The sequence below is a fragment of the Cervus elaphus genome, chromosome 21 (genome assembly GCF_910594005.1).
Source record: "Cervus elaphus chromosome 21, mCerEla1.1, whole genome shotgun sequence".
In the NCBI taxonomy this organism is placed as follows: Eukaryota; Metazoa; Chordata; class Mammalia; order Artiodactyla; family Cervidae; genus Cervus; species Cervus elaphus.
The window spans coordinates 54,252,342-54,277,882 of NC_057835.1; the positions used below are offsets into that span (position 1 = coordinate 54,252,342).

General features: G+C 32.0%; 1 protein-coding gene across 1 annotated transcript in view; it reads left to right on the top strand.

Annotated features, from left to right (window-relative positions):
* The window catches only part of CSMD3 (CUB and Sushi multiple domains 3), a 1,322,573-nt gene that overhangs the window by 1,229,483 nt on the left and 67,549 nt on the right, over nucleotides 1-25,541 (top strand). The window contains exons 48-56 of the mRNA XM_043879976.1: nucleotides 513-701; nucleotides 1,079-1,225; nucleotides 3,767-3,955; nucleotides 8,340-8,525; nucleotides 10,204-10,398; nucleotides 13,478-13,651; nucleotides 21,107-21,280; nucleotides 23,486-23,659; nucleotides 24,827-25,012. Coding sequence (XP_043735911.1) covers nucleotides 513-701; nucleotides 1,079-1,225; nucleotides 3,767-3,955; nucleotides 8,340-8,525; nucleotides 10,204-10,398; nucleotides 13,478-13,651; nucleotides 21,107-21,280; nucleotides 23,486-23,659; nucleotides 24,827-25,012 — 1,614 coding nt within the window. The remainder of the gene's footprint in view (nucleotides 1-512; nucleotides 702-1,078; nucleotides 1,226-3,766; nucleotides 3,956-8,339; nucleotides 8,526-10,203; nucleotides 10,399-13,477; nucleotides 13,652-21,106; nucleotides 21,281-23,485; nucleotides 23,660-24,826; nucleotides 25,013-25,541) is intronic.

The window sequence follows — 25,541 nt, forward strand, 5'->3', positions numbered from 1 at the left end:
CTCATGGTTTAAGCATATTCCTGAGATTAGAGAAGTAGCTTTGTCTGGAATGAATACTCTGAGGAATGGCAACTTCCTGTCTGTCCTCACATACCTGAGTGAGTGAAAGTTTGAGGACAAAAGAAAAAGTCAAGAAGAAAAAGGACTTAGATAAGAGAAGCAGAGGGAAAAGAACATAAGAAGATGAAGAAAGATAGGGAAATAATAAAGATAGAGAAGGAAGTAAATGCCTTGTCTTTTAATTATCTATATATTTATATTTATTAATCCAGAAAGAAAATGTGTCTCCCATGTAATAAAAAAAGGAAATTGATATCATACAATTTTAGGACATTGCTTCATTTTTTGAACTGCAAGCTTATTATACAAGTTGTCATTTTATACACATAGTTCAAAGTATTGTTTCCTTTATTGTTATCTAACGTAGAAACAGAATAAGCAGTATATAAAATGCAGTTTTCACTTAAGTCTGAAACATGAGCATTATCTAATGATACATTTTTTTCTGACAGTGCTCTGTCCCGCCAATGAATTACGCCTGGATTCTACGGGAGTCATATTGAGCCCTGGATATCCTGACAGTTACCCAAATCTTCAAATGTGTGCCTGGAGCATTTCTGTGGAAAAAGGATATAACATCAGCATGTTTGTAGAATTCTTCCAGACAGAAAAAGAATTTGATGTTCTTCAGGTGTATGATGGTAACCATAGGTTATATTTACTGGATATTCACAAATTCAATTTGAATGCTTAAGTATACATTCAGGCCTTCAATATAAACAACTGCCTATATGACTTTATTTTATCTTATGGATAATTTCAGTAAGTAGCAACATCAAACTTACCTATATACCATATGAAAATTGTACTTAGCTTGATCATTATGTTATAAATTGTAGCTGCTTTAGCTATGGAATTAAGATGTATAAACAAACATGTTATGTTATGTTTAAGTTATTGTTGATGAAGTAAATTGGTCCTGGATGAATTTCACCACATTTAATACTATTCTAAATATGTGAAATACTAAGCATAAGTTGCTCAGTTATATCTAAACTGTATTATTTTCTTTCTGAAGGACCAAACATTCAAAGCCCAGTGCTTGTTTCACTCAGTGGGGATTATTCATCTGCTTTCAACATAACAAGCAATGGTCATGAAGTATTCCTTCAATGGTCAGCAGATCATGGCAATAACAAAAAAGGCTTCCGGATAAGATATATAGGTATGTGATACTTATAACTTCAGTGCAGATCTCACCTGAATCCTCAGTATGGTTGTGATTAAGGAGCATAGACACAGATACTATTCAGTTAGGTATGAATCTGAATCATGATTCCTCTATTGATGTTTCTTGAGTTATTTATATAACATTTCTGTCCCTCTGTTTCCTTATTATAGTGATAAACTACTATATCTTTCACATGATTTGTGAAAAATTAAAAGCACTTAAAGTATTTATGACTTAATTATAAACTTTGATACTTTAAGTGCTTATTTTCCCAGAGACGTTTCCCTTGAACAGTCAAAAAATAATAGTGTTGCTCAATTGTGTGTATCTGATCTATTTAATATATAAATAACTCCTTTAATAAGTTTAAACAAAAGATAAACATACAATTGTAAAAATCTTTGTTTTCATCATTGCCCGCTGATTTATGATACTTGCTAAAATATTTTAAATATTAAAATACAAAATGATGAATAGATCACTTAAAAACTTTTATTTTTTAAAAAAATTAATTGTTTTTTCATCATTGCTTTTCACTGAATAATAGTGAAAAAGATGAGGGCTGAAAATTCTTTTTAATATCAAGATGAAATAGCTTTTTCTATATGCCTTCCTGTTTATGAAGTCTACTGATACTGAACCCAAAATATTCCTGTTGAATAAGTGTACATAGTTTTCTATTATGCAAAGATTATATCCCTTTTGTTTATTACCATCCTAAGTCATGTCAGAGGGACTGGCTGTGGGCTAAACTGAGTCTTGCTCTGATGGGCTTCTGTGGTGGCTCAGATGGTAAAACATCTGCCTGCAATGCGGGAGACCCGGGTTCGATCCCTGGGTCAGGAAGATCCCCTGGAGAAGGAAATGACAACCCATTCCAGTACTCTTGCCTGGAAAGTTCCATGGATGAAGGAGCCTGGTAGGCTACAGTCCATGGGGTCGCAAAGAGTCAGACACAACTGAGCGACTTCACTAAGTCATGTCAGAGGCCATGGGTATGTGCTCAGGAACAAAACACTTCAGAGCCAATCAGTCATCTCTTTCTTTAGTGTTCAGATCATGTCTCCTGAAGCCATGGATCATTGCATATCAGTCTTACTGAAAATTGCTTTCTTAAATATTTTATAAATTATTCTGACACAATTGTAGACATAAACTTAAATAAATTTGATTCTAGTTTTAAAGATAAACTGTTGAATTTTACTCATTTATATAAATTTGCATGTATAGTATATAATACAGAAATGTAATATTTTTTGTCTACTTTGATTTTAAAACTATAAGATGATAGTTTGTCAACAATGTGTCTTTTCCATATTAGAAGTAAGTTGTTACTGACATTACATGATAGCATATTTACAATTTTTATCCTATAATAGATATCTATTGTTTGAAATATTATTAGGCATGCAAAGGAGAAATATTTAAAGGCTGAAATATGTACCCAAGTCATTCTTAATACTTTTTCATATTTTAATCAAAGTTTCTATCATATGAACTTTATATGTATCTTTTTATTAAAGCTGTGCCCAGACTAAGTCAGAACATTAAGTTGTATTTTTAATGACGATAATAACTTAAAGGGAAACCATTTAAATCTAACAATTATAAGCATTAGATTCACCATATTAAAGACTATATTAAAGACTTATTTATGTTGATCTTCATGACAAAGTTGGACATAAATATAATGAAAACATCATTTTTAGCCCTAAGAATGACTTGACATATTGAGTACATATTTTGCCTTTAGAAAATGACAGGTTATGACACATATATTCTAAGTCCATCTCTTTCTTACTATTTACCCCTAAAGTCTCATTTTTTCTCAGATGAATACATTGAAGTTTCAAAGGGTAAATGGATCCTGCCAGGCTGAATAGTCTCAAAAGTACATGTATATGAAAAAGCCAGTTGACATTATCTTTTGACATTTCAGACTTCAGGAGATGAAAAAAGTGTTATTTTATTGGCATTTTTTATCACCATATGTAAGCACTCTTGACAGCATGGAAACGCTTTAATAAACTGGGAGAGAGGATTATGAAATGCGGAGGGATCTATTTTAGACATCCACCAAAATGAAATGCATGCCCTAACATGACATAGGTGTCTGGAGATAATTTCAAAGTGACATGTAGATACATGCTTTAAAATATTGCTACCCAAACTGTAGCATATAGGCCTTTCAAATGGCAGGAAATAATACCATTTCAAAATTCAATGAACTATTTGTTCAGCTTTTGAACCTTCAGGGTGTTACAAAAGTATAATGTATTTCAACTTAGGAGACATCTTCAGTGACAATAAGAATTATAAAAAAGTCCAGAAATAGTTATGTCTCCTAAAGGTTATGTCAATAGATTGTCAAGTGGATGGAAAATAATATGATGTCCATATGAAGTAAAATTCACCTAGATGGCAATTGAATTGACCAGTTTTTATGAACTAGTATTATTATATTTTTATAACTGGATTGTAAAGAGTTTCTATTCATTAGTTATACAGTGATTTTTTATTTTCTTTTAAAAAAAGCTTTCTACTGTAGTACACCAGAATCCCCGCCTCATGGATACATTATCAGTCAAACAGGAGGACAGCTAAATAGTGTGGTCCGCTGGGCCTGTGATCGAGGATTCCGACTTGTCGGGAAAAGCAGTGCTGTGTGCAGAAAGTCTTCCTATGGGTATCACGCATGGGATGCACCGGTCCCTGCTTGTCAAGGTGAAGTATATTAACCAAAAATGGCACATTGATAAAAGACTAACCTTGTTTAGCTTTTTCATTTAGATTGCCGAAACTTCTAAAATTATAAATATTTGGAAGCATATTATAGATACCTCTAAGGAAAATAAGGCTTGAAAACACAGGCTGATAAATTTGAAGAGCATGTGACACATTGTTTTATAATGCTTCCATTGTTGTTATGTGATTTATGTCTTTACTCTCTCCATTTATATGCATACTCTACTCATACATCTACCATTCCCATCACTTAGCTGTCAGAAATGAATGACCCAGAGCTGGATTTTGTGTTAGTGTCGAATCTGCAGAGAAAAGAGAGGAAAAGATGGGCAAGGTCACTGAAAACATTCACTCTCAAGTATGCAAACATGTGTTCTCAGTGCAACAAATGTAAAAGAAAATGGAAAATGTAGCCAATGACCACATTATTTTTTCTTCACTGTTTAGCTAACTTGACAGAAGTTACTTTCATTTTGTTAAAAATCAAAGCACACTCTGATCATTGATCGTGCAATGCAAAAGAATGGCAAATCAACAAATCGCACATTTTAGAGCTTTGGACTAGGTTCAAAAATGTTTTTAAAAAGTAGTTGAGTCTCTTACTAGGGAAAGACAAGTTTAACAATTCCACAGAAGATGTAATGTCATTGGACTTTGACAGTCTTAAAACATATCACATTATTTTGCAATATCAAATTTAAATTTACATTTGATTTATTTTACCCAGCATATGAAGGCATATATAACAACTGTGAACACTCACATTAAAAATACAAAGCACTTTTAATAAAATAATGGGTGTTACCTCTAATTTACCTATTGAAGGCAATTTATATAAAGAAATAAAATATAAAACAAATCAATTAAAATTTAAAATTTAATAACAGCAAGATGAAATGAACAGAGATTTGATGTTACCAGATAACTGAAATGGTTTCTTTTACTTGTTAAATTGTGATCTCTAATTCATGAAAATATAGCTTTCACAGATATATGGGAAAAAAATGAGAACTGAAAAACTGTTTCTTTATTTTATTGATGCAGAAACATTAATTCTTTATTAGACAGGGGTTACCAACACTGAAGGCACTGGCTTCTTGTAGAATAGGTACATTTAATAAACTGTCAACACATCAGCTTTTCTTTGACCAATGAATAGCAAATGTATTTATACATCTCTAGCATTAGGTAGTTTTCCAGAACTGATCTGAAAACGAATCATGATCTCATAATTTTTCATGAGAAATCATGAGAATTTAAAATATATATAATAACTTCTATATCATGTGGATTTAAAATAAACACTTTAAATGCTCTGAACTTTGAACAATTAAATATCAATTATCAAGAATTATTCATATATATAATTAATCTTTAAGAAAACTTTAGTGAAAACAGTTAACTATTAGTTAAAATAAAAAATTATACTGAACTTTCTGAAATTTTGACATTGTTTTGTAATGTTAGCACTATAATTTCATTGATTTTTTTGGTATATAATATGACATTTATGTATAGAGCCTTTTTTATTGTTCTTGACTTGAAATTTTTCTATAATTACAAAAGATAAAATGTAGCAGAAATAAAGACATTTTACATAGTAAAGTGATAAAGTATTTATATTAATAACTTGAAGAATCATTTTCAAAATTGACCCTTGATTTTCATTGCAACAAGTTTAAAAGATTAATTATTTTATAAAAAATTTTTATTGTATGTGACCTATCTGTGTTTGGATATAACTAATTAAAATGAAATGGCTAAATATCATTGGAAAGAGCTATATACACAATACAGTTTTTTTTGGTTCCAAATTTGTTTTACATTCTTCAGTCACTTCTGTTCTTCTTGTCCCTTCAGTCTCCTTATGCGTCCTTGCATATATTTACTTGAGCTATGGTTAGACAATGTGAACACAGTTAAAGATAGAAAAAGTATTCTGTTATATCTATTTGGGTTTGGTTAGGTGTTTTATTTGTCTGTATATCAACTGATCATTCATTGACCCCTTGAATTAAATTATTATCATCCCTCTACACAATTGATTGTTGTACAGTGCCATGTCCAGCACAGCGGGTGAGAAAGGCTTGAAAAGGGGTGAGCACCAAATGAAACGACAATTTGGCAAGCAGAGAGTCAGGGGGCCCTCCAGCTCTCCATGGCAGGAAGACAAAATGACTCCTTTCAGCCCGCACCTTTATTGGTAGAAGTCATATGAGATCATTAGGAAATAGCTATACTGGGGAGTTTGATCAGCACACCATAAAGAGGGAGTAAAGTTAAGGCTCTGCTGTTAATCAGGAGCATCTTGTTTTGTGTCCATGGGGACGGCCGCTGGGGCAGGCAGTGAAGGGGAGCAGAAAGCACGTCCTGCCCCAAGTATGCCCGGTGGACATGCTTACGAGGACAATCAGGAGGGCGCAGTTTGCCGCACCCTCGAGTCATGTGGCGGCTTCTGGTCTCTGCTCCGCCAGGCTGCAACACTACAGGATTATGTAGAAACAGTCACTTTAAATTCCCTGTTTTCACTTTTAAATTGTGATTTTTGAGAGCTCTGGAGAGAAGCCTCTGACAATCACTCAGTGATGAAGATTTTTCTGAACTATGTTTTTCTTTTTCTTTTTTTTCTTAGCTAAGAACTTAAATTGTAAGGTATCTACAGGCACATTTGTCCTATCATTTTAGTATGTTGTCTTTTTTTTCAGTTCTGAAATATAGTCATTTTGTACTAACCAGGTATATGAAATCTATACTATTTAAATTTCATTGTTACTTTGCTATAAGCTTAACCTACACCATCCCAACAATGTGCAGTTAATAGTCTTCAGTAGGGATTCAGTGGGGATGGTTTGTTAAAAATTGAAATTCCCAGAAATCCTAAGTGGAAACACTAACATTGCTTTAATAGACCTCAGGGAATGATTTATGTTTGGAACACTATTTTAGAGGTCTATAATTAGATAATAATGTAATTATATGAGATTGCTTATATAATTTATGAAATCAAAATTACTTTTCTGTTTATAGTTTGTAAGTTATCAGATTACAAAAGATCAAACTATTCAGCAGTAGGGGGTCTGTCATTCAACTTTGAGAATTTTTTATAGGTTTAGCTAAGATTACTTTTTTTTTAATTTTGTAGTCAATTTGCATGGATTAATCAAAATTAAACACCTAAGTGATTGGCTTTATGAGAGAAGCAGAAATAATTTTAGGCTGAAATGAGAGACAGGTAAATGGAATACAACTTTTATAAATATTCCAACTAAACTTACATTTTTCTGTTCTTTTCATATGAGAAAAATATAGTTACAAGTCCAAAATGTCTTGTGTGAAAACAATAAAATGAGCTATTTCAGAAATTAGAAATTTTATGACCAGATGTCATAAATAACTCCAGCTGGTTCAAGTCTATACCCATATTCAAATATATTAATCTTCCTGCAGATATATGTATGAATATTTATACTGAATATTATATAAAAGATACAGAGAATCTCATTTAGGGTTTGTCTGCCAAATATATTCTTTGAAAATTTTTTTTTTTTTCTTTTTGGAGATGCAAATTGTGTACATGTAGAGCACCGACTGGAAGCAACTGACTTTAGGGGACTTCTGTATAGACATTTTAACTTATGTGAAAATATCTTATATACAATAAACTATTTAAATAAAAATCTATACTTTAAATAGCATAGTAAATTTATGGTAAAATTTTTATGTAAATTAGATTTATTGTAAATAAAAATCAAGACATCAAAGACATATCAGCAAAATGCAGAAATATCCAAGCTACACTGAAAACAGTAAGTCCTGACCCTGTATTTATTAGACATATCCATACACATCATATTCCATGAATGGTACTTAAGCACATAGAATTTGACTGGACCTAAGATAAGGTAATATCCAGCTTCCAGGTAAAAACCTGTTTTCCTCCTGCCCGAAATCCTCGAGTGTTGGTTATCACCAGCTGTAAACTCTTTAATCAAATTGAATAGACCTAATTTGCTATGTCCAGACATGAGTTATCACTAATACACTCTATATTTACCTACCTTGCCTTCTCATATAATCTATAAACATGCTGATAATCATGCACACACTGACAAGAAACTCAGTAAGAAACTAAGAAAGCAAGCATTAATGATGTATGGATTCACCAATTTAAAAGCACTTTCAACAAGAGTTTGAAATAAATGATTCAGAAAAAGTTATAGCTCAGAAAAGCTTTTTGGGGAGATATTCTGAAATTGTTTCAGAGGAATTAATAAAATTCCAAATAGTTTTATATGCTTTACAGCTAATGAGACATCTAATTATTTTCTGCTTCTTGGTCTTTTATATATGGTATTTATTTTAGCAATTTCCTGTGGGATTCCTAAAGCTCCAACCAATGGAGGAATACTCACAACAGACTACTTGGTAGGAACTCGAGTTACCTATTTTTGTAATGATGGATATAGATTGTCATCTAAGGAACTTACCACAGCCATATGTCAGTCAGATGGAACTTGGAGCAATCATAACAAGACCCCTCGTTGTGTTGGTATGTAATATATTAAGGAAATTTCATCACTTGTGTTTCTACTGGTATCTTATATGATTTAAAACTTTATGTATCAAATTGTAGAGCTCTTCCCTGAAGTGATGTCTAAGAAATAAAAGTAAATTAAGCTATCTTGTGCTATAAAGAACTAGAATATAGTGTAAGGACTTTTTACTCATTTTCAGAAGCTCTAGAATATATATGTCAAGAGAATAAAGTGAAATTTTATTTTACATAAAACTTTTTATTTACTTTGTAGAAAGGCGTCCATCAGTCAGCATGTTTTCAATACATAGGTCTTTTGAAAAATTTTTTTAAGTTTGCATGAATGAAATTATATTTAATACATTCAGTTCTGATTTTTATAAACATAAATGATGCTGCTGAGATGATCCAAACTTTCCAATAATTGTCAGAATTCTTCATAGAGCTTACATTTAGAATATTTCTCATTGCTGTCATTAATACTGTAATAGGTAAAATAATATTATATAATGGTCATTGAAAATAATTCAGGTAGAATATTTGATAGTAAAAGGATTGGAAATGTGTTTAAAGAAGGTCTTTAATTTTTCTCTATAAATCACTTATTTATTCTCCTTTAGTACTGACATTTCAACTTAGCTGTGATTTCATTTAAAATGGGATTCTTAAGTTATTTGAAATCTTAAGTGTCTAGTAATGCATTTACTTATGCTGAGCAAGTTTTGAATTAGCTGAAGTTTATATTGACACTGGGAACTGAGTTCTGTTCATTCAGCCAAAGAGTGAATAGTGAAAACTCGTAAACACTCACACAGGCAAAGTTTATTTTAAAGGACAGAGATATAAAGTTCTTAGCATAGACACTGAGAGGGGGTAAAGAGCCCCCAAAAGGCGTGAATAACAGCAGTTTATATCTTTATTAGAATTAATCTGTTCAGTTCTGGTTGGCTGGGAGCCAGATGTGTGTAATTTCTGACCAATCAGTTTAAATGTTGCCATATCCAGCTTGTCATTTTTATGGCTTTTTCGGGTCCCCCATTTTCTCAGTGTCTCCAGATATTGGGATGCATCCATTGACCCTTTCTGAGGACCTCAGAGGATTATTTAGGGACCAAATATATGTTTAAGAGTTAATGGTCCACCTGGAGTTTTTCTTCTTGATAAACTGAACATCAGTTAATGATGATCTTGTCCTGGGTCTGCATGTTTTATGACCCTCCAGACTAGGGAGGCATTCCTCTGAATGCCTGGAAATTGGAGCAAGTATGTCTTTAGGCTAGTGGAGCACAACATTCGTATGAGAGAATTGAAATTGAAATTAGAACAGAGCCTCTGACCCTACACTGACTGCCTAACAATTTCCACCTCAATATCACAAGTCTTGCATCAAAAGATCATTCTCATAAGACAGATTTTCTCAAAATATATAGTCAGTGATAGAGATTCTAGGTAAATGGAACAACATGTATAAATACTTTCAACTGTGAAGTAGCATGACATGTTCAAGGAACTTCCAATAATGCCATAGAGCTGAGGGAAAGATTAGCATGGAAAAAAAATTACTAAAGACTTTTTATGGCACAATAGTGAAGGAAGTAAGGAAGTGATGAGCTAAGAATGGAATAGACATGAGACATAATTAAGTAAAACAGACATGACTGACTTAGTAGTATTTATTTTGGTTTTTGTATAGTTGTTACATGTCCAAGTATCAATTCCTTTACTTTGGAGCATGGAAGATGGAGAATTGTGAATGGTTCCCATTATGAATACAAAACCAAAGTAGTTTTCAGCTGTGATCCTGGTTATCATGGATTAGGTCCTGCTTCTATTGAATGTCTTCCTAATGGTACCTGGAGTTGGAGAAATGAAAGACCATATTGCCAAAGTAAGTATACACTCCATGAAACTTATTTCATAAGCAATCCTTGGTGGTTGAATTACTTGATCGCTTCTCTACACACTCTAGGACAATAATGAGGTAATATTATTTAAAAAATGATTTATTCTCAAGTCATCTTAAAAACTTTGTAACTGTTTTTGTATTTGTAAGTGCTTATTAAAAACAGAGTCTTTGGGTTCAGATATCCTTTGCTTGGATTCTAGGTCTATCATTTATTAAAACAACTATGCACTGATTTTAGCCCTTTACATGTATTATTTCATTTATACCTTAGCTCCCATTCTATAAATTAGTTGATATTATTATATCTATTTTACTAAAGAAGAAACTGTGCCCAAGAATTTAACCATGTTATGTTAAGTCACAGAGCCTATAAATGGTGAAGAAATGGGCTTCAACCCAAGGATTCTAATGAAAACCTCTGCCTTTTGGTGTTATATGATGTTTATTCTATTTCTTAAACTAGAAAATTACAGTAATACCTTGTTGTTGTTGTTCATTTGTTATGTCCAGTTCTTTGTGACTCCATGGACTGTAGCCTGACAGGCTTCTCTGTCCATGGATTTCACAGGCAAGAATACTAGAGTGGCTTGTTATATCCTTCTCTGTAAGTTCTTCCAGATCCGAGATAGAAACCATGTCTCCCGTATTGGCAGGCAGATTCTTTACCCTGAGCCACCAGGGAAGCCCACAGTAATACCTACCTCATACTTACTATTTACCATTTAATGGTGTTACATGTTGAAAATACGCTAGAACCTGATTCACAGCATAAATTCAGTAAACGTTTATTGAGTCATATTGAACATTTTAGTCTTTCTATTTTCATGCATTCTTATAATATTACTATAAATGGCCAGTGTGTAAAGTAGATAAGCTAGCTGAACATAGAAAAATCAGTGGAAATATCTTGAACTTTCTTTACTACATTTATTGGGTGTTTACTTCAGTTCAGTTCAGTTCAGTTCAGTCGCTCAGTCGTGTCGGACTCTTTGCGACCCCACGAATCGCAGCACACCAGGCCTCCCTGTCCGACACAGACTCCCGGAGTTTACTCAGACTCATGCCCATGGAGTCAGTGATGCCAACCAGCCATCTCATCCTCTGTCATCCCCTTCTCCTCCTGCACCCAATCCCTCCCAGCATCAGAGTCTTTTCCAGTGAGTCAACTCCACATCAGGTGGCCAAAGTACTGGAGTTTCAGCTTCAGCATCAGTCCTTCCAATGAACACCCAGGACTGATCTCCTTTAGGATGGACTGGTTGGATCTCCTTGCAGTCCAAGGGACTCTCAAGAGTCTTCTCCAACACCACAGTTCAAAAGCATCCATTTTTTGGCGCTCAGCTTTCTTCACAGTCCAACTTTCACATCCATACATGACCACTGGAAAAACCATAGCCTTGACCAGACGGACCTTTGTTGGCAAAGTAATGTCTCTGCTTTTCAACATGCTGTCTAGGTTGGTCATAACTTTCCAGTATTTACTTAGTGCCAGGAAATATGCTAAGCTGAAATTTCATCCTTTTATTTCATGTTCATCACAATTTTAAGACATTTATGATATAGACACATAAGTTAGAAATAAACTAATAAAAACATCTGAATCTAAATGGATTATGGTGACTAAAATATTTAACATAACAGATAACTCTAACAGATAACTGTCTATATGTAATACGTATAGAAGTACCTAGTAATAATTTGCTTATGGATATTTGATTTATTTTCTTAATCTCCATATAAGCAAAGAATTTTGGGGTTGCCATTTTTATAATCATTGATGAATTAAATCTCAAAATGCATGTATAAGTTATATATTCTAAAACTATAGCATATGTATTTGTAAATTTTGCCTTATTCTTTTAGGTTTTCACCCAAGATCTTTCCTTTTCTCTGGTCTCATTGTTCTTCCATTTTAAATTCATTAGAAGGGCACATGGGATAAGGATATTTCAAAGAGCTAGGAAAAAATGTATAACAGCAGCATTCATTAAATCAGACATTGAACAAATATTTGTCTAGTTTCTTTGTGTTCTTCCTTTATTATATAGAAAATTTTAAGTTCTATGTAAGATTTAGTTCCTGCCCAGAAGTAAGAATGGAGCAAAAATCAGAACCTAACAATTACAATTTATAGAAAAAAATGGAAAGAACATAATTTTTTTCTGGTCCTTCATTTATTCATCTTTTACATTAAAACATTATAAATATCAGTGTTATTAACCCTGAATAAATATTATAGCTACCACAAAGGATTGTTTGGGGGATTAGTTCAAAACAATCAATATATCTTAAATTTTACATGCAATTTTTCAAAGTTTGCAAGTTTTCTATTTGTCTTTCTAAATAGTCTCCTAAAGCCTAGAGATGAAAGCCAGACCTGGAGCCAGACAAAGGCTGGTGGTTAATTATTCAATTATGGATTTAAACTGCTAGCTGTAAATTTTTATTTAGCTGTTTATGGGCTCTGGAATCTTATTAAAGTTACTGATAAATCAGAGAAAGACTTTGGACTAATAAATTATCCTCCCTTTAATCTTGCTTTTTTTTTTTTTTTTTCACCACAACCTGTTGAGTGACCAGGTTGGCTAAGCAAAAAATACAAACAAAATCACATGTCATTATGTGTCACTGTTACTTCCTTGGTGGCTCTGCTGGTAAAGAATCCACTGGCAATGTGGGAGACCTGGGTTTGATCCTTGGGTTGGGAAGATCCCCTGGAGAAGGGAATGGCCCATTCTAGTATTGTGGCCTGGAGAATTCCATGGACAGAGGAGCCTGGCAGACTACAGTCTGTGGGGTCCCAAAGAGTCAGACAAGACTGAGCGACTTTATTGCACTACATGGGAATTCAAAGGAGAAAAACTTTAAATTATGTCATTTATTTTCTCTATACTTTTATGATCTTTCAAACATGTTTTGCAAATGTCAAGTTAAATTGTCATATTTAATTGTCAATTTTAATGGTCAAATCATAAGAATTCAGAATGTTGAAAACATGGTTTTGTTACAAGTTCATGTTGACTGTATCTTTAGGAGTTTTTATTATGTTATTGTTTTCAAGTTATTTCCTGTGGAGAACTCCCAACCCCTCCCAATGGAAATAAGATTGGAACTCAGACCTCATATGGCTCAACGGCCATCTTTACCTGTGATTCAGGATTCATGCTTGTGGGCTCTGCTGTTCGGGAATGCCTTTCTTCAGGTCTTTGGAGTGGATCAGACACCAGATGCCTAGGTACAGATTTTTAAGTCATTGTAACCAAACACTTTATTCTCCCTCTCAAAAGGCAGCTTTTTTTCATAATAAGAGATAATAACTTATATTCACTCAGTAAGGATTATAAAAACTAGAAAATGTTTAACTTTTAAAATGTCTCATGGTTGAAAAGCTATTAAACAGATATCTCTTAATCTACTAGTGTTCCAAATGAGAATCTTAAGTCATTAAGGAAAGGCAGAATTTTTTCCCAGCATGATGAAAATAAAAGGTGAAAACTAATTGCTGAAAATTATATGTCTGCATACTCCGCTGGATTAAGCACTGTAGCTGTTAATTCATTCTAAACCATAGTCAATTCTCCTTTCACCTGTTTGCTTAAGGTAATGACTAAAGAAGAAAAACAATTTCCACATTTAACTTTCTCCCTTTTTACTTCCTAACAATTCAACATGTGTAATATTACTTTTTATTAAAACTTGAAAATCTGTTTTTCAAACTTGAAAAGTGAAAGTGAGTGAAGTGAAAGTGAAGTCGCTCAGTCATGTCCAACTCTTTGCGACCCAATAGACGGTAGCTTACCAGGCTCCCCTGTCCGTGGAATTTTCCAGGCAAGAATACTGGAGTGGGCTGCCATTTCCTTCTCCAGGGGACCTTCCCAACCCAGGGATCAAACCTGGGTCTCCTGCATTGCAGACAGATGCTTTACCGTCTGAGCCACCAAGGAAGCCCATTTTAGGCAAATAGATTCCCCCCTGGGTTTTTGTTGTTGATTAACTCTAAAAAAACTGTTCATTAAAAAGAAACTGAATAGCTGGTTTTTTGTATCCTTTCTATTATTATTAAAATAATATTATGATATATGTTTTATCCTTTTTTTAAAGACTTAAACAATTACCTTAAGATTAAGAAAAAGGTATGATTTAAGACTTATTTTTCTCTAAAATTATTTCAAGAAATGAGAGCAAGTGTTAAATTAAGTAATAATAATAAAAATTGTTCTGATAAAATATTCACTTTCCTCTTGGGAACAAATATAATCTTATTATTTATGATTTTAAAAATTGCTGATTATTATGAACAGGATATTTCTAAATTTGTACTGTGTTTCAACTCTAAAATTTTACTGTTGAACAATATGACACATGGCAATAAAGCCTGTGACTTTAACAGTTTGCATACATATTGTATTGATAATAAGCTTGAAAACATTAGTGACGGTACAGTCATCATATAAAACTTTAAAGAATATAGCTAGAGATTTTGGTTAAAATTCCTTTTCTCACACTCTCAGGCATATTTGTTAGTAGGTATACTTGGAAACTCAGTAATGATGGTTTATTTATTAGAATGCACATATTTATTTGAATATTCTGTAAAACTATTACATAAAAAGAAAATGATAAATAAATTAAATCATGTATTAATATAGAACTGAATAATAAAATACTTCCTATTAGTTTCTAACTTGGTTTTGGTTATGCTCATTTCAATTACAGATTAATTTATTTAATTTATCTTAAAGTCTTATTTGGAATTATATTTTAAATTATATTTTATTTTTAAAATAAATTTTATTTTATTATATATAAATATTATTTTATATATAATATTAATATTGTATATAATATACATTATTATTATAAATAAAAATTTTAATTATTTTAAAATATATGTAAACTAACTTTAAAATACTCTATTTGATAACTCTTTGCTCTGATGAACTGCAATTGTATGCTACATGTTATTTATTGGATTTTGTATATAGACGGTGGTTTTTATTCACCTACTTATAATCCTTATTCTGTTTTCTGGAAAGATAAGGTGTAAGAGAAATGTTTATAAACAAACATTGACTCTCAGTCTATAGAGAAAACATTCTTGCATAGGATATAGTGTTGACATCTAATATAAATTCAAAAGTGTGTCAGTAGGAGAAATGTGCTGTTGCCAAATAAGCAGATCCTAGAAATTTATACTTTGAATTAATTTGAATAATGCACATAGCCTAGTCATTCTTCTCATGGTTGCAAACAACTTGTCCTTATAGCCCCAGATACTTTTGGCTTAGAATGGTCCTAGAATGTGCTTATGATTGTTTAAATATAGTGATTTATTCTCAAACTCCCAGCATTTTACTATAAATTTTTCAGTTGAGAGACTTATGATGAACACCCACATGCTTACTATCTAGAATGTACAGTTAAACACTTGTATTTGCCTATCACATATCTATTCATCCTTTCATGCTTGTATTAACTCATAAATTCATTTTATTTTTGATGCATTTTGAAATTGCCAAATGCAGTACACTTCATTTGAAAACATTTCTATGTACATATAAGCTAGCTAGAGTTCGATATTTGCTCATGGTTCTTTTTCTTTTTAATGTTGGCAAATGTACATACAGTGCCATAAATACACTTGTTGCATTTTGACAACTGTGTACTCCTATGTAATTAAAACTACTCGATAGTTATAGAACATCACCATTGGCTTAGAAAACTTCCTTGTGACCCTTCATAGTCAATCTGCAGCTCTCCTCCCCAGCATCCTGAGATAATAGCTGTTCTGTTTTTTTCAGCATATGCTAGTTCTTCCTGTTCTAGAAATTCATGTGAATAGAATCCTAAATTTTGTACTCTTTTTGTGTAAGGTTTCTTTTATTCTGTTTCATTCATGTTTTTGTGTGTATCAGTAACTTTTTTAATCTCTAAGTAGAATCTCCTTGTCTTGACCATTCCCCTACTGATGGTCATATGGGCTCTATCCAGTTTGGGATGATTATATAAGCTGCTATGAGGTGATTAGAATAAAGCTGCTATGGATATTTGTATAAAAGTCTTTTTGTGGACACATCTATTCATTTCTGGTGGATACTCTGGATTAAAATTACTAGAAGAGTTCTAGTTGTCTCACATTTTCTCTAGCATATGGTATAGTCAGTTTTTAAATTTTATTTATTTTTTTGGCATTCATAAAGGTATCTCGTAAGATTTAACTTGCACTATCTTGATGACTACTGATTAAGTACAGTTTCCTGGGCTTATTGGCCATTCATAAATTTTCCTTTGTGAAATTCTGAAGTATCTTATAAATTGCCTTTTATTATGAGTTATAGGAATTCTTTACATATTGATTTTTTAAAAATAGTTTCTCCCCGCCTATTACTTGCCTATTCACTCTTAATGGTGTCTTAATGAGCAGAAGTTTTCAATTTTTGTAAAATCTATTTTCTCTCTTTTTTTTTTTCTTTCTAGTTATTAGTTTCTGTCTCTAATTTAGGAAACCTTTGTTCAATCATAAGTCACAAAGGTTTCATTTCATATATTTTCCTAGAAATTTTGCATTTTTTGGTATTACTTTATATCTACAACTTATTTTTAATTTGTTATTATATATATCATGAAGTAAGGTTGAAGGTTTTTCTTTGCTTATTTGTTTTCCAGAAAGATATCTGCCACTCCAAATTTGTTATTATTTTTCAAGATCACTTTGGATACTCCATGTCCTTTGTGTGTTCATATATGCTTTAGAATTAGTTTATTTGTTTTATTTTTAAAATGCCTGGTAAGATTATGATCACAATTGAATTCAATGTATAAATCATTAGGGAGAATTGGCATCTAACAATGTTAAGTCTTCTACTTCCTGAACATGGTGAAGTTAGTATATTTATTCACTTATTAAGATCTCTTTTTTTTTTTTTTTTTGCAATAGGAAATTTTTATCATAGAGATCATGTATACCTATTGTTAAATTTATTCAGCAGTATTTTTTGTGCGTTTACACTGTTATAGTGAAATTGTTCATTACTAATTGCATTTCTAATTGTTTTCTACTTTAAAAATTATTTAAAATATTTATCTAGTATCCTGCAGTTTTCACTCACCTACTAGTTTTAGGATTTTCTTAAAACAGCATTGTTAATGTGTATATCATGAGCATAAAATATGAGTTTTACTTTTTTTGTTTTCTCCTTTATGTTTTTCCTTTCTTCCTTTATATTAGTATATATATATTAGATAGGGTCCACCAAAAAATGTTAAATAGAGCTAGTGAGAGTGGTCATCCTTTTCTTGGTCTCTGTATCAGGAGGAAAGGATTTAATATTTCATCAATGGATATAATATGAACTTTTTTCTTAGATCTATTTATAAGGTTCAGAATATGTCTGTACATTCCTAAGTATGGTAGATGACAGTGGTCAATATTTCATCTTAAACCAACAAGACATTTCTGGATAAAACCCAGATAATCATGATGTATTATATTTTTTTTCTAAATTTTTTTTTAAAAGTCCTGCATCTGTATTCATAAGGGACATTTTCTCTGTGTCTTTTACAGGTTTAATATTGGGGTTATGATTACTTCATCAAACAAATTAGGAAGTGATTCTTTTTCTTCTGTTTTCTAAGAGTTTGTATAAGACTGGTATTTGTTTGTTTCCTTGCTTTTTTGCTTAAATTCTTGATTGAATTTACCAGTGAAAAAATATGAATCTAAGTGCATTTTTTTTTGCAGAGGGAGTTATTGTTTAAGAATTCAAATACTTTAATAGATAAAGGACTATTCATATTTTCTTGTGTTAGTTTTTGGATGATACAACTTCAAAAAATTTGTCCTTTTGTTCTGAATTGTTAAATATGTTGTAATAAAGCAGTTCTTAATATTCCCTGATGCTTTTAACATCTGTAAGCTTTATAGTAGTGTTACTTCATTCATTCCCATCATTGGTAATTTTAGTATCTTTTTTGTTCCTTGATAGGATTAGCTAGGAATTTAACAATTTTGTTGACTTTTTTTTTTAAGTTTCTAACCTTTGACTACCTCCATTGTCTTTCAGTGAGATATTTCACCTGGCCTGATCTACATTTTCCTTCTATTTTTTGTTTTTTTAAGTTGAGGGATAACTGACATACAATATTATGTTAGTTTATCTTACAACATATTTATTCAACATTTGTATACATTGCAAAATGGTTAATACAGTAAGTCTAGTGACTGTCTGTCACTTTACAAAGTTAACACAAAATAATTGAATATATTCCCCAAGCTGTACATTGTATCCTCATGACTTGCTTATTTTATAACTGGAGGTTTGTTCTTCTCAATCCCCTTCAATCATTTCACCTTCCTCTTAACTCTCCTCTCTGGCAACCTCTAATCTCTTCTCTGTTTTTGTTCTTTTTGTTTTTTTGTTTTGTTTTCTGGATTCCAAATATAAGTGAAGTCATTGTGGTATTTGTCTTTCTCTACTGACTTATTTCACTTAGTCTAATACCCTCAAGGTCCCTCCATGTTATTCCAAATGGCAAGATTCTGTACTTCTTATAGCTGAGTAGTTTACCATCATGCATGTGTGAGATGAGTGTGTGTATTTCATAGTTTCTTTATCCATTCATCTGTTGAGGGACAATTAGTGGTTTTCATATTTTGGCTACTGTAAACAATGCTACAATGAACATGAAAGTGCATAAATCTTTTTGAGTTAGTGTTTATTTTTTCCCTGTGGATAGATACCCAGTAGTGGGATTGCTAGATCCCATGGAAGCTCTATTTTTAATTTTTTGAGTAATCCCCATACTGTTTTCCATAGTGGCTGGACCAGTTTACATTCTCACCAAGAGTGCACAGGGGTTACTTTTCTCTACCTCCTCACCAACACTTGCTCTTCTAGTTGTCTTTCTGATAATGACCATCCTGACAGATATAAGGTGATACCTCTTTGTGGTTTTGATTTGCATTTCCCTGATGTTTGGTGATATCAAGCATCTTTTCATGCACCTGTTGGCAAATTGTATGTCTTCTTTGGAAAAATGTTTGCTGAGATCCTCTACCTGTTTTATTTTTTTTAATTCAACTGCTTGGTGTTTTTTGTGTTTTGTTTGTTTCTTGTTTTTTACTGTTGTTATTGAGCTATGTGAGCTCTTTATGTATTTTGGAAAGTAGCTCTTTTTCATTTATATCATTTTCATATATCTTCTCCAATTCTGCCAATTGCCTAATTGTTTTGATTGTTTTGATGACAGTTTTCCTTCACTATGTAAAAGCTTTTTTATTTGTTTATTTTTCTTGTTGTCTTTGTCAAAGAAGACATATAAAAAAAATACATTGTTTAGAATGATGTCAGACAACACGCTACTTATGTTTTCTTCTAGGAGTTTCACGGTTTTGAATCCTTCTTTATATATAATTTTATTTGTTTTTGGCCATGCAGGGTCTTCATTGCTGGACAGGCTTTTCTCTGGTTGCACTGAGCAAGAACTAGTTGTGATGCTAGGGCTTCACTGTGTGGCGGCTTCTCTTGTTGTGGAGTAGGGGCCCTAGAGAGCGTGAGCTTCAGTATTTGACACATGTGGGCTCAGTATTGTGGCTCCCAGGTTCTAGAGCACAGGCTTATCAGCCGTGGCACACGGACTTACTTGTTTCATGGCATTTAATTTTGTATACTGCAACTATACTAAATTTGTTTATTACTACTAATAGTTTTTGGTAGCATCTTTAGAATTTTCTATATATAATATCTGCAAATAGTGATAGTTTTATTTCTTCCCTTCCAGTTTGGATGTGTTTTATTTCTTTTCCTTGTGTGATTACTGTTGTTAGGATTTCCAAACCCAGGTCTCCTGCATTTCAGGCAGATGCTTGACCATCTGAGCTATTAGGGAAGCCCAATGTATAGCGCTTGGATCACTGGAATAAATCACATTTGATCTTGGTGTATGATTTGTTTAAAGTATTGTTGAATTCAGTATGCCAATATTTTGTTGAGGATTTTTTAACATCTATATTTATTAGGGATATTGACCTTTAGGTTTCCTTTATGTGGTGTCCTTGTCTGGTTTTGGTGTCAGGGTAATGCTGGCCTCATAAAATAAGCTTCAAAGATTTCTCTGCCATATAATTTTTTGGAAGAATTTCAGAAGAATAACTATTAAAAATTCACCAGTGAAGTCATCTGGTCCAGGATTTTTGTCTGTTGAGAGGTTTTTGACTACTGTTACTATCTGTGTACTGTGATTGGTTGATTCAGATTTTCTATTTCTTCATGAATCAGTCTTGAAAGATTGTAAATTTCTAAAAATTTATACATTTCTTCTAGTTTTTCCAATTTGTTGGTATATAATTTCTCCTAGTAGTCTCAAAATACTTTGTATTTTTGTGCTAATAGTTGTAATTTCTCATCTTTTATTTCTGATTTTATTTGAGCCTTCTCTCTTGTTTTTTTAAAAGAAGGAATTTTTCGTTCAGGTAATGGTCTCTGTTATTTTTCTATTTCCTTGATTTATATAAATGTCTTTAATATAGTCTTCTATGTATTTATTTTGGCTTTTCTTTTTTTTTATTTTCTTCTTCCTAAAATGAAATGTTGCTTGTGTCATAAAATAGGATATTTCTATGTTGTATATAAATACATAAATCATAAAACTAGATCATAATATTAAAAAATATTATTTTGACCCATTTCAGCGGGTCACTGTGGAATTCCGGAGCTTATTGTGAACGGTCAAGTCATTGGAGAAAACTATGGATACAGAGACACAGTTGTTTATCAGTGTAATCCTGGTTTTCGCTTGATTGGTTCTTCAGTACGAATATGTCAACAAGATCACAATTGGTCTGGTCAACTTCCAGCCTGTGTGCGTAAGTAAGCATAGCAAAAGTAGTCAAAGACCTCTGTTCAGTTCTCATGTAATTACCAATATTTTTTTCTTAGGTAAGGTAAATGATTATATAGACAGATTCACACACATGTATGCATCTGTATTTAAAGAACTAAGTTCTCACAATGCATTTTTTATACTGACACGCTAGTCTTTAAAGTAGGGTGTGTTCAGAAGTATAAAAAAACATTCACTATGAAAGTGGAAGACATATTAGAATGTCTGTCATTACTCTTTTGGATTTCGAACAATTTTGTAATTGTTTTAATAAAAGATCTCTTTAGTTCAGCAAATATTCATCTAATCTTTTAAGTTAATTTAGATATGAATTTACACATGAGGGATAGAATGGATTTTAAAATATTCTAGTACTTTTTCTTTCTCTCACTGAATACCCAGTCCTCAGAATTACACAGTATTTCACATCACAATTTATCCTATTTTAGATTGAAAAGTAAATTATCCATATAATTCTTATTTTTTCTCCTGATAATTTCCACCAGCAATCACTGATATTTGTATTAAAATCAGTGTTAGGAAATGAGGATAAACACAGTAAACATTGTAGTTTTAACACTATAGGATTAAATGATAAAGATTTTGGAGGTTTCAGATAAATAATTCATGGGGCTTTTAGTATGAGTTCACATATTTATAAATTCTGTCATTGTCAACCTCATATCCAATCAACAGGATTTTATTGGAGTTCTAGTTTAATGGAAAATACATTAGTGTGTTAAGATATAATAAGATAATATAGCATACAGTTATCAAACTTGCTTCTCTGTGGTATGTGTGCATGTGATAACAGACCATCTAATGATTTAAAGACAGAAATACTATGCTGGATCTATACCAGGTTATTTGCCTTTCATTATATAAAGAAAATGAAGTCACTCAGTCATGTTCGACTCTTTGCAACCCCATGGACTGTAGACTGCCAGGCTCCTCCATCCATGGGATTTTCCGGGCAAGAATACTGGAGTGGGTTGTCATTTGCTTCTCCAGAGGAATCTTCCCAACCCAGGAATCAAACCTGGGTCTCCTGAATTGCAGGCAGACTCTTTACTGGCTGTGCCACTAGGGAATCCCCTCATTATATAAAAGCATAGCCAACTAACACCACTACTTTTCTTGCTGAATAATTGAGACTATAAATGAAAACTGGCCCCTGAGGTAAAACAAGCACAAGTTTCTCTATTAACAATTTTAAACAGGAATAAGATGCAGTTACATTTTCAAATGAGAGGTTGATATTAACAATACAGCAGAAAATTAATTGCTGTTGGGTCATTTTGAAAGTATTAAAAGTGACTGTCGTCTTTCACTGTGCCCAATTATGAAGCAATATTACTAGAGTTGCTGTGATTAATTAGTGAGATAATGCAATAAAACAGTTCATAGAAATACAATGTGTTTGGGAAAACCAAGCACTAAATAAATTCTAAAAAAAGAGCTTTAACATTAAAATGATTTAAATAGTTCATCTAATTAATGTCATTATTTCCAAACAAAACTGCTAGGTTATCAAATATCAATAGTGAAGAAAATATACCAGTAAGGTTGTTTGGTTTAGGGAATGTTAATATTGGTATCTCAATATGCTAAGAATTTCAATACAGCATAAGACATCATTTTTATTGCAGTCATATTAAGCTATTCTTCAAGCACACTTTTGTTTATCCATTAATCATAAAAAAATGATTGCATAAACAATATAAGAAATGATTTAAAAATTGAATACAAAAAATTGCCTTCATTTATCTTCAATTCTTAAACTCAACTAGAAAAGAAAAGTTGATTCAGTTTCATTCCTTTTTGCCGTTAACTAGTTATGTGAACTTCAATCATTACCAAATGTCTTTGAATTTCAGTATTCTTCACTAAAAAGAAATAGAATGAAAAGTTACCATGGAACTTTCAATATCTATGCACCACTTGCACACCATTACCAGAATTATAAATAACTGTCTACTTACTAACATAATATTGTAATGAGTCTACTATATTGGACCATTTTGGCTTCCTAAACTATTCCTTTGCATTAGTAAAATTAAGTATTTTTTCCTACAAAAGTGGTCTTCTTTCTACATTCTATGAGGTGATTAAGTGTCATTTTCATTTAATAATTGATAACCAATTATTCTATTCTGTGTCCCTCCCAACCTAACCCCGTTGCTATTAGCTGTGAGCTGTGGTCACCCTGGTAGTCCAATTTATGGAAGAACAAGTGGAAATGGATTCAATTTTAATGATGTGGTAACATTCTCCTGCAATGTTGGGTATCTCATGCAGGGGCCAACAAAGGCCCAGTGCCAGGCCAACAGACAGTGGAGCCACCCTCCACCAGTGTGCAAAGGTAAAACTCTAACTGCATTGCAGCTGAGAGCGTGGTAATAATGTGTCTCTGTAAACACAGCTGGTAATATTTGAAACAATTTGGGCCAAACAATAGAAAACTAATAAAACAAATATTTAATATTGATGTCATCTCATTACTAATGCTTTCCTTTTTCTTATTTTTTAACTTTTTTAGAAGTTATAAAACTGGTACACGTTATTTCAGTTGCTTAACTGTGTTATCTTGTACCTGTTCGATAGCTGTATATAAAGTCATTTAGCTCATTTTTACTTGCAGTTGGCTTCATAATTAATGGAACTTATCTTCTCAGTTTATTTCTTCACATTTTTAAACATTGTGGAGTATAGTTAATTTACAATGTTATATTGTAAATTTTTGTTGGAGTATAGTTGGTTTATAATGTTATGTTATTTTCAGGTGTTTTTTATATATATATATATATGTATGTATGTATGTATACATCTTTTTTAGATTCTTTTCCCATATAGGTCATTACACAATATTGAGTAGTTTCCTGTACCATACAATAGGTCCTTATTAGTTAGCTAGTTTATATATAGTAATGTGTATATATCAATCCCAGTCTCCCAATTTATCACTTCCCTTCCTCCTGGTAACCATAAGTTCATTTTCTACATCTGTGACTCTATTTCTATTTTCTAAATCTTCCTCTGTCTGATTTACTTTACTCAGTATGACAATTTTCATATTTTTGGAAAAACAATGTTTGAGGTTTAAATTACCATGATACCTGTGTTAGGGGTTTATTTATTGTTCTCTCTATGGAAACATAGAGAATCATTTGTATTTTTTCTGTTTGCAAAGAGGTATAATATATTTCATAGTCTGATAAAATACAACTGAATTATCATTTTCCTCCATTTTCTATAACCATAGCTTGAAAGGTATATTTCTTTTTTTATGTATCATTCTTTATAAATCTGTATTCAGTATATTTACAGAGTTGCTGTTGTTCAAAATAGTTTTGCAAAGAAGCTCTATTTCCAATATTTTCAGCCATATATCCATAGTTCTTTGTGTTAATTTTCTTCTTTGAATCTTTGTTTTATTTGATTAAATTTACCTTTGAAACTAAGTTTCTAACGAAAATTTATATATTATATTATTCCAAATATATATTTCAAAAATGTGTCATTTGTTTAGTGGTCAACTGTTCTGATCCTGGAATTCCAGCCAATTCCAAAAGAGAAAGTAAAATAGAACATGGGAATTTCACCTATGGCACTGTGGTATTCTATGACTGTAATCCTGGATATTTCTTATTTGGATCTTCAGTTTTGATATGTCAACCAAATGGGCAATGGGACAAACCTTTACCAGAATGTATCAGTAAGTAGATAATGTGAACTCTTCCTTGAGAAAATGCCCTGAAACCAACATTTATATTTATTGTCTTTATGAAATATTTAGAGCTGTGTATCAGAAGGAAGTGTACTGATTGTAATTTTTTATTGTTTTGAAAGTTCCCTTCCTGTGTTCTACCAGTTCAGTGCCCAGGTGCCATCTATATTAATATTAATGTGATTAATATTTCTGTATTATTCCTTGATTTTGAATCTTCATGGAACAGACAGAATATTAAAGGCAAATATATTTCATACTCTGTGATGTTGCCATTCCATGAGAGGCAACTATATTTTTATTTTCTCTTGTACTACTATTTCAAATTTCGTTTAAAGCAAAATGACTCAATATAAATAGCCACTAGGGATGCAAAATGCTTGAGAAAATTAGAGTGTTACTTAAAACTCATTGACTTTAAATATTTATCTTATACAGGCACATGCATATATGACTTTAAATATTTATCTTATACAGGCACATGCATATATGAAATGTTAATATGCATCATCTTTAA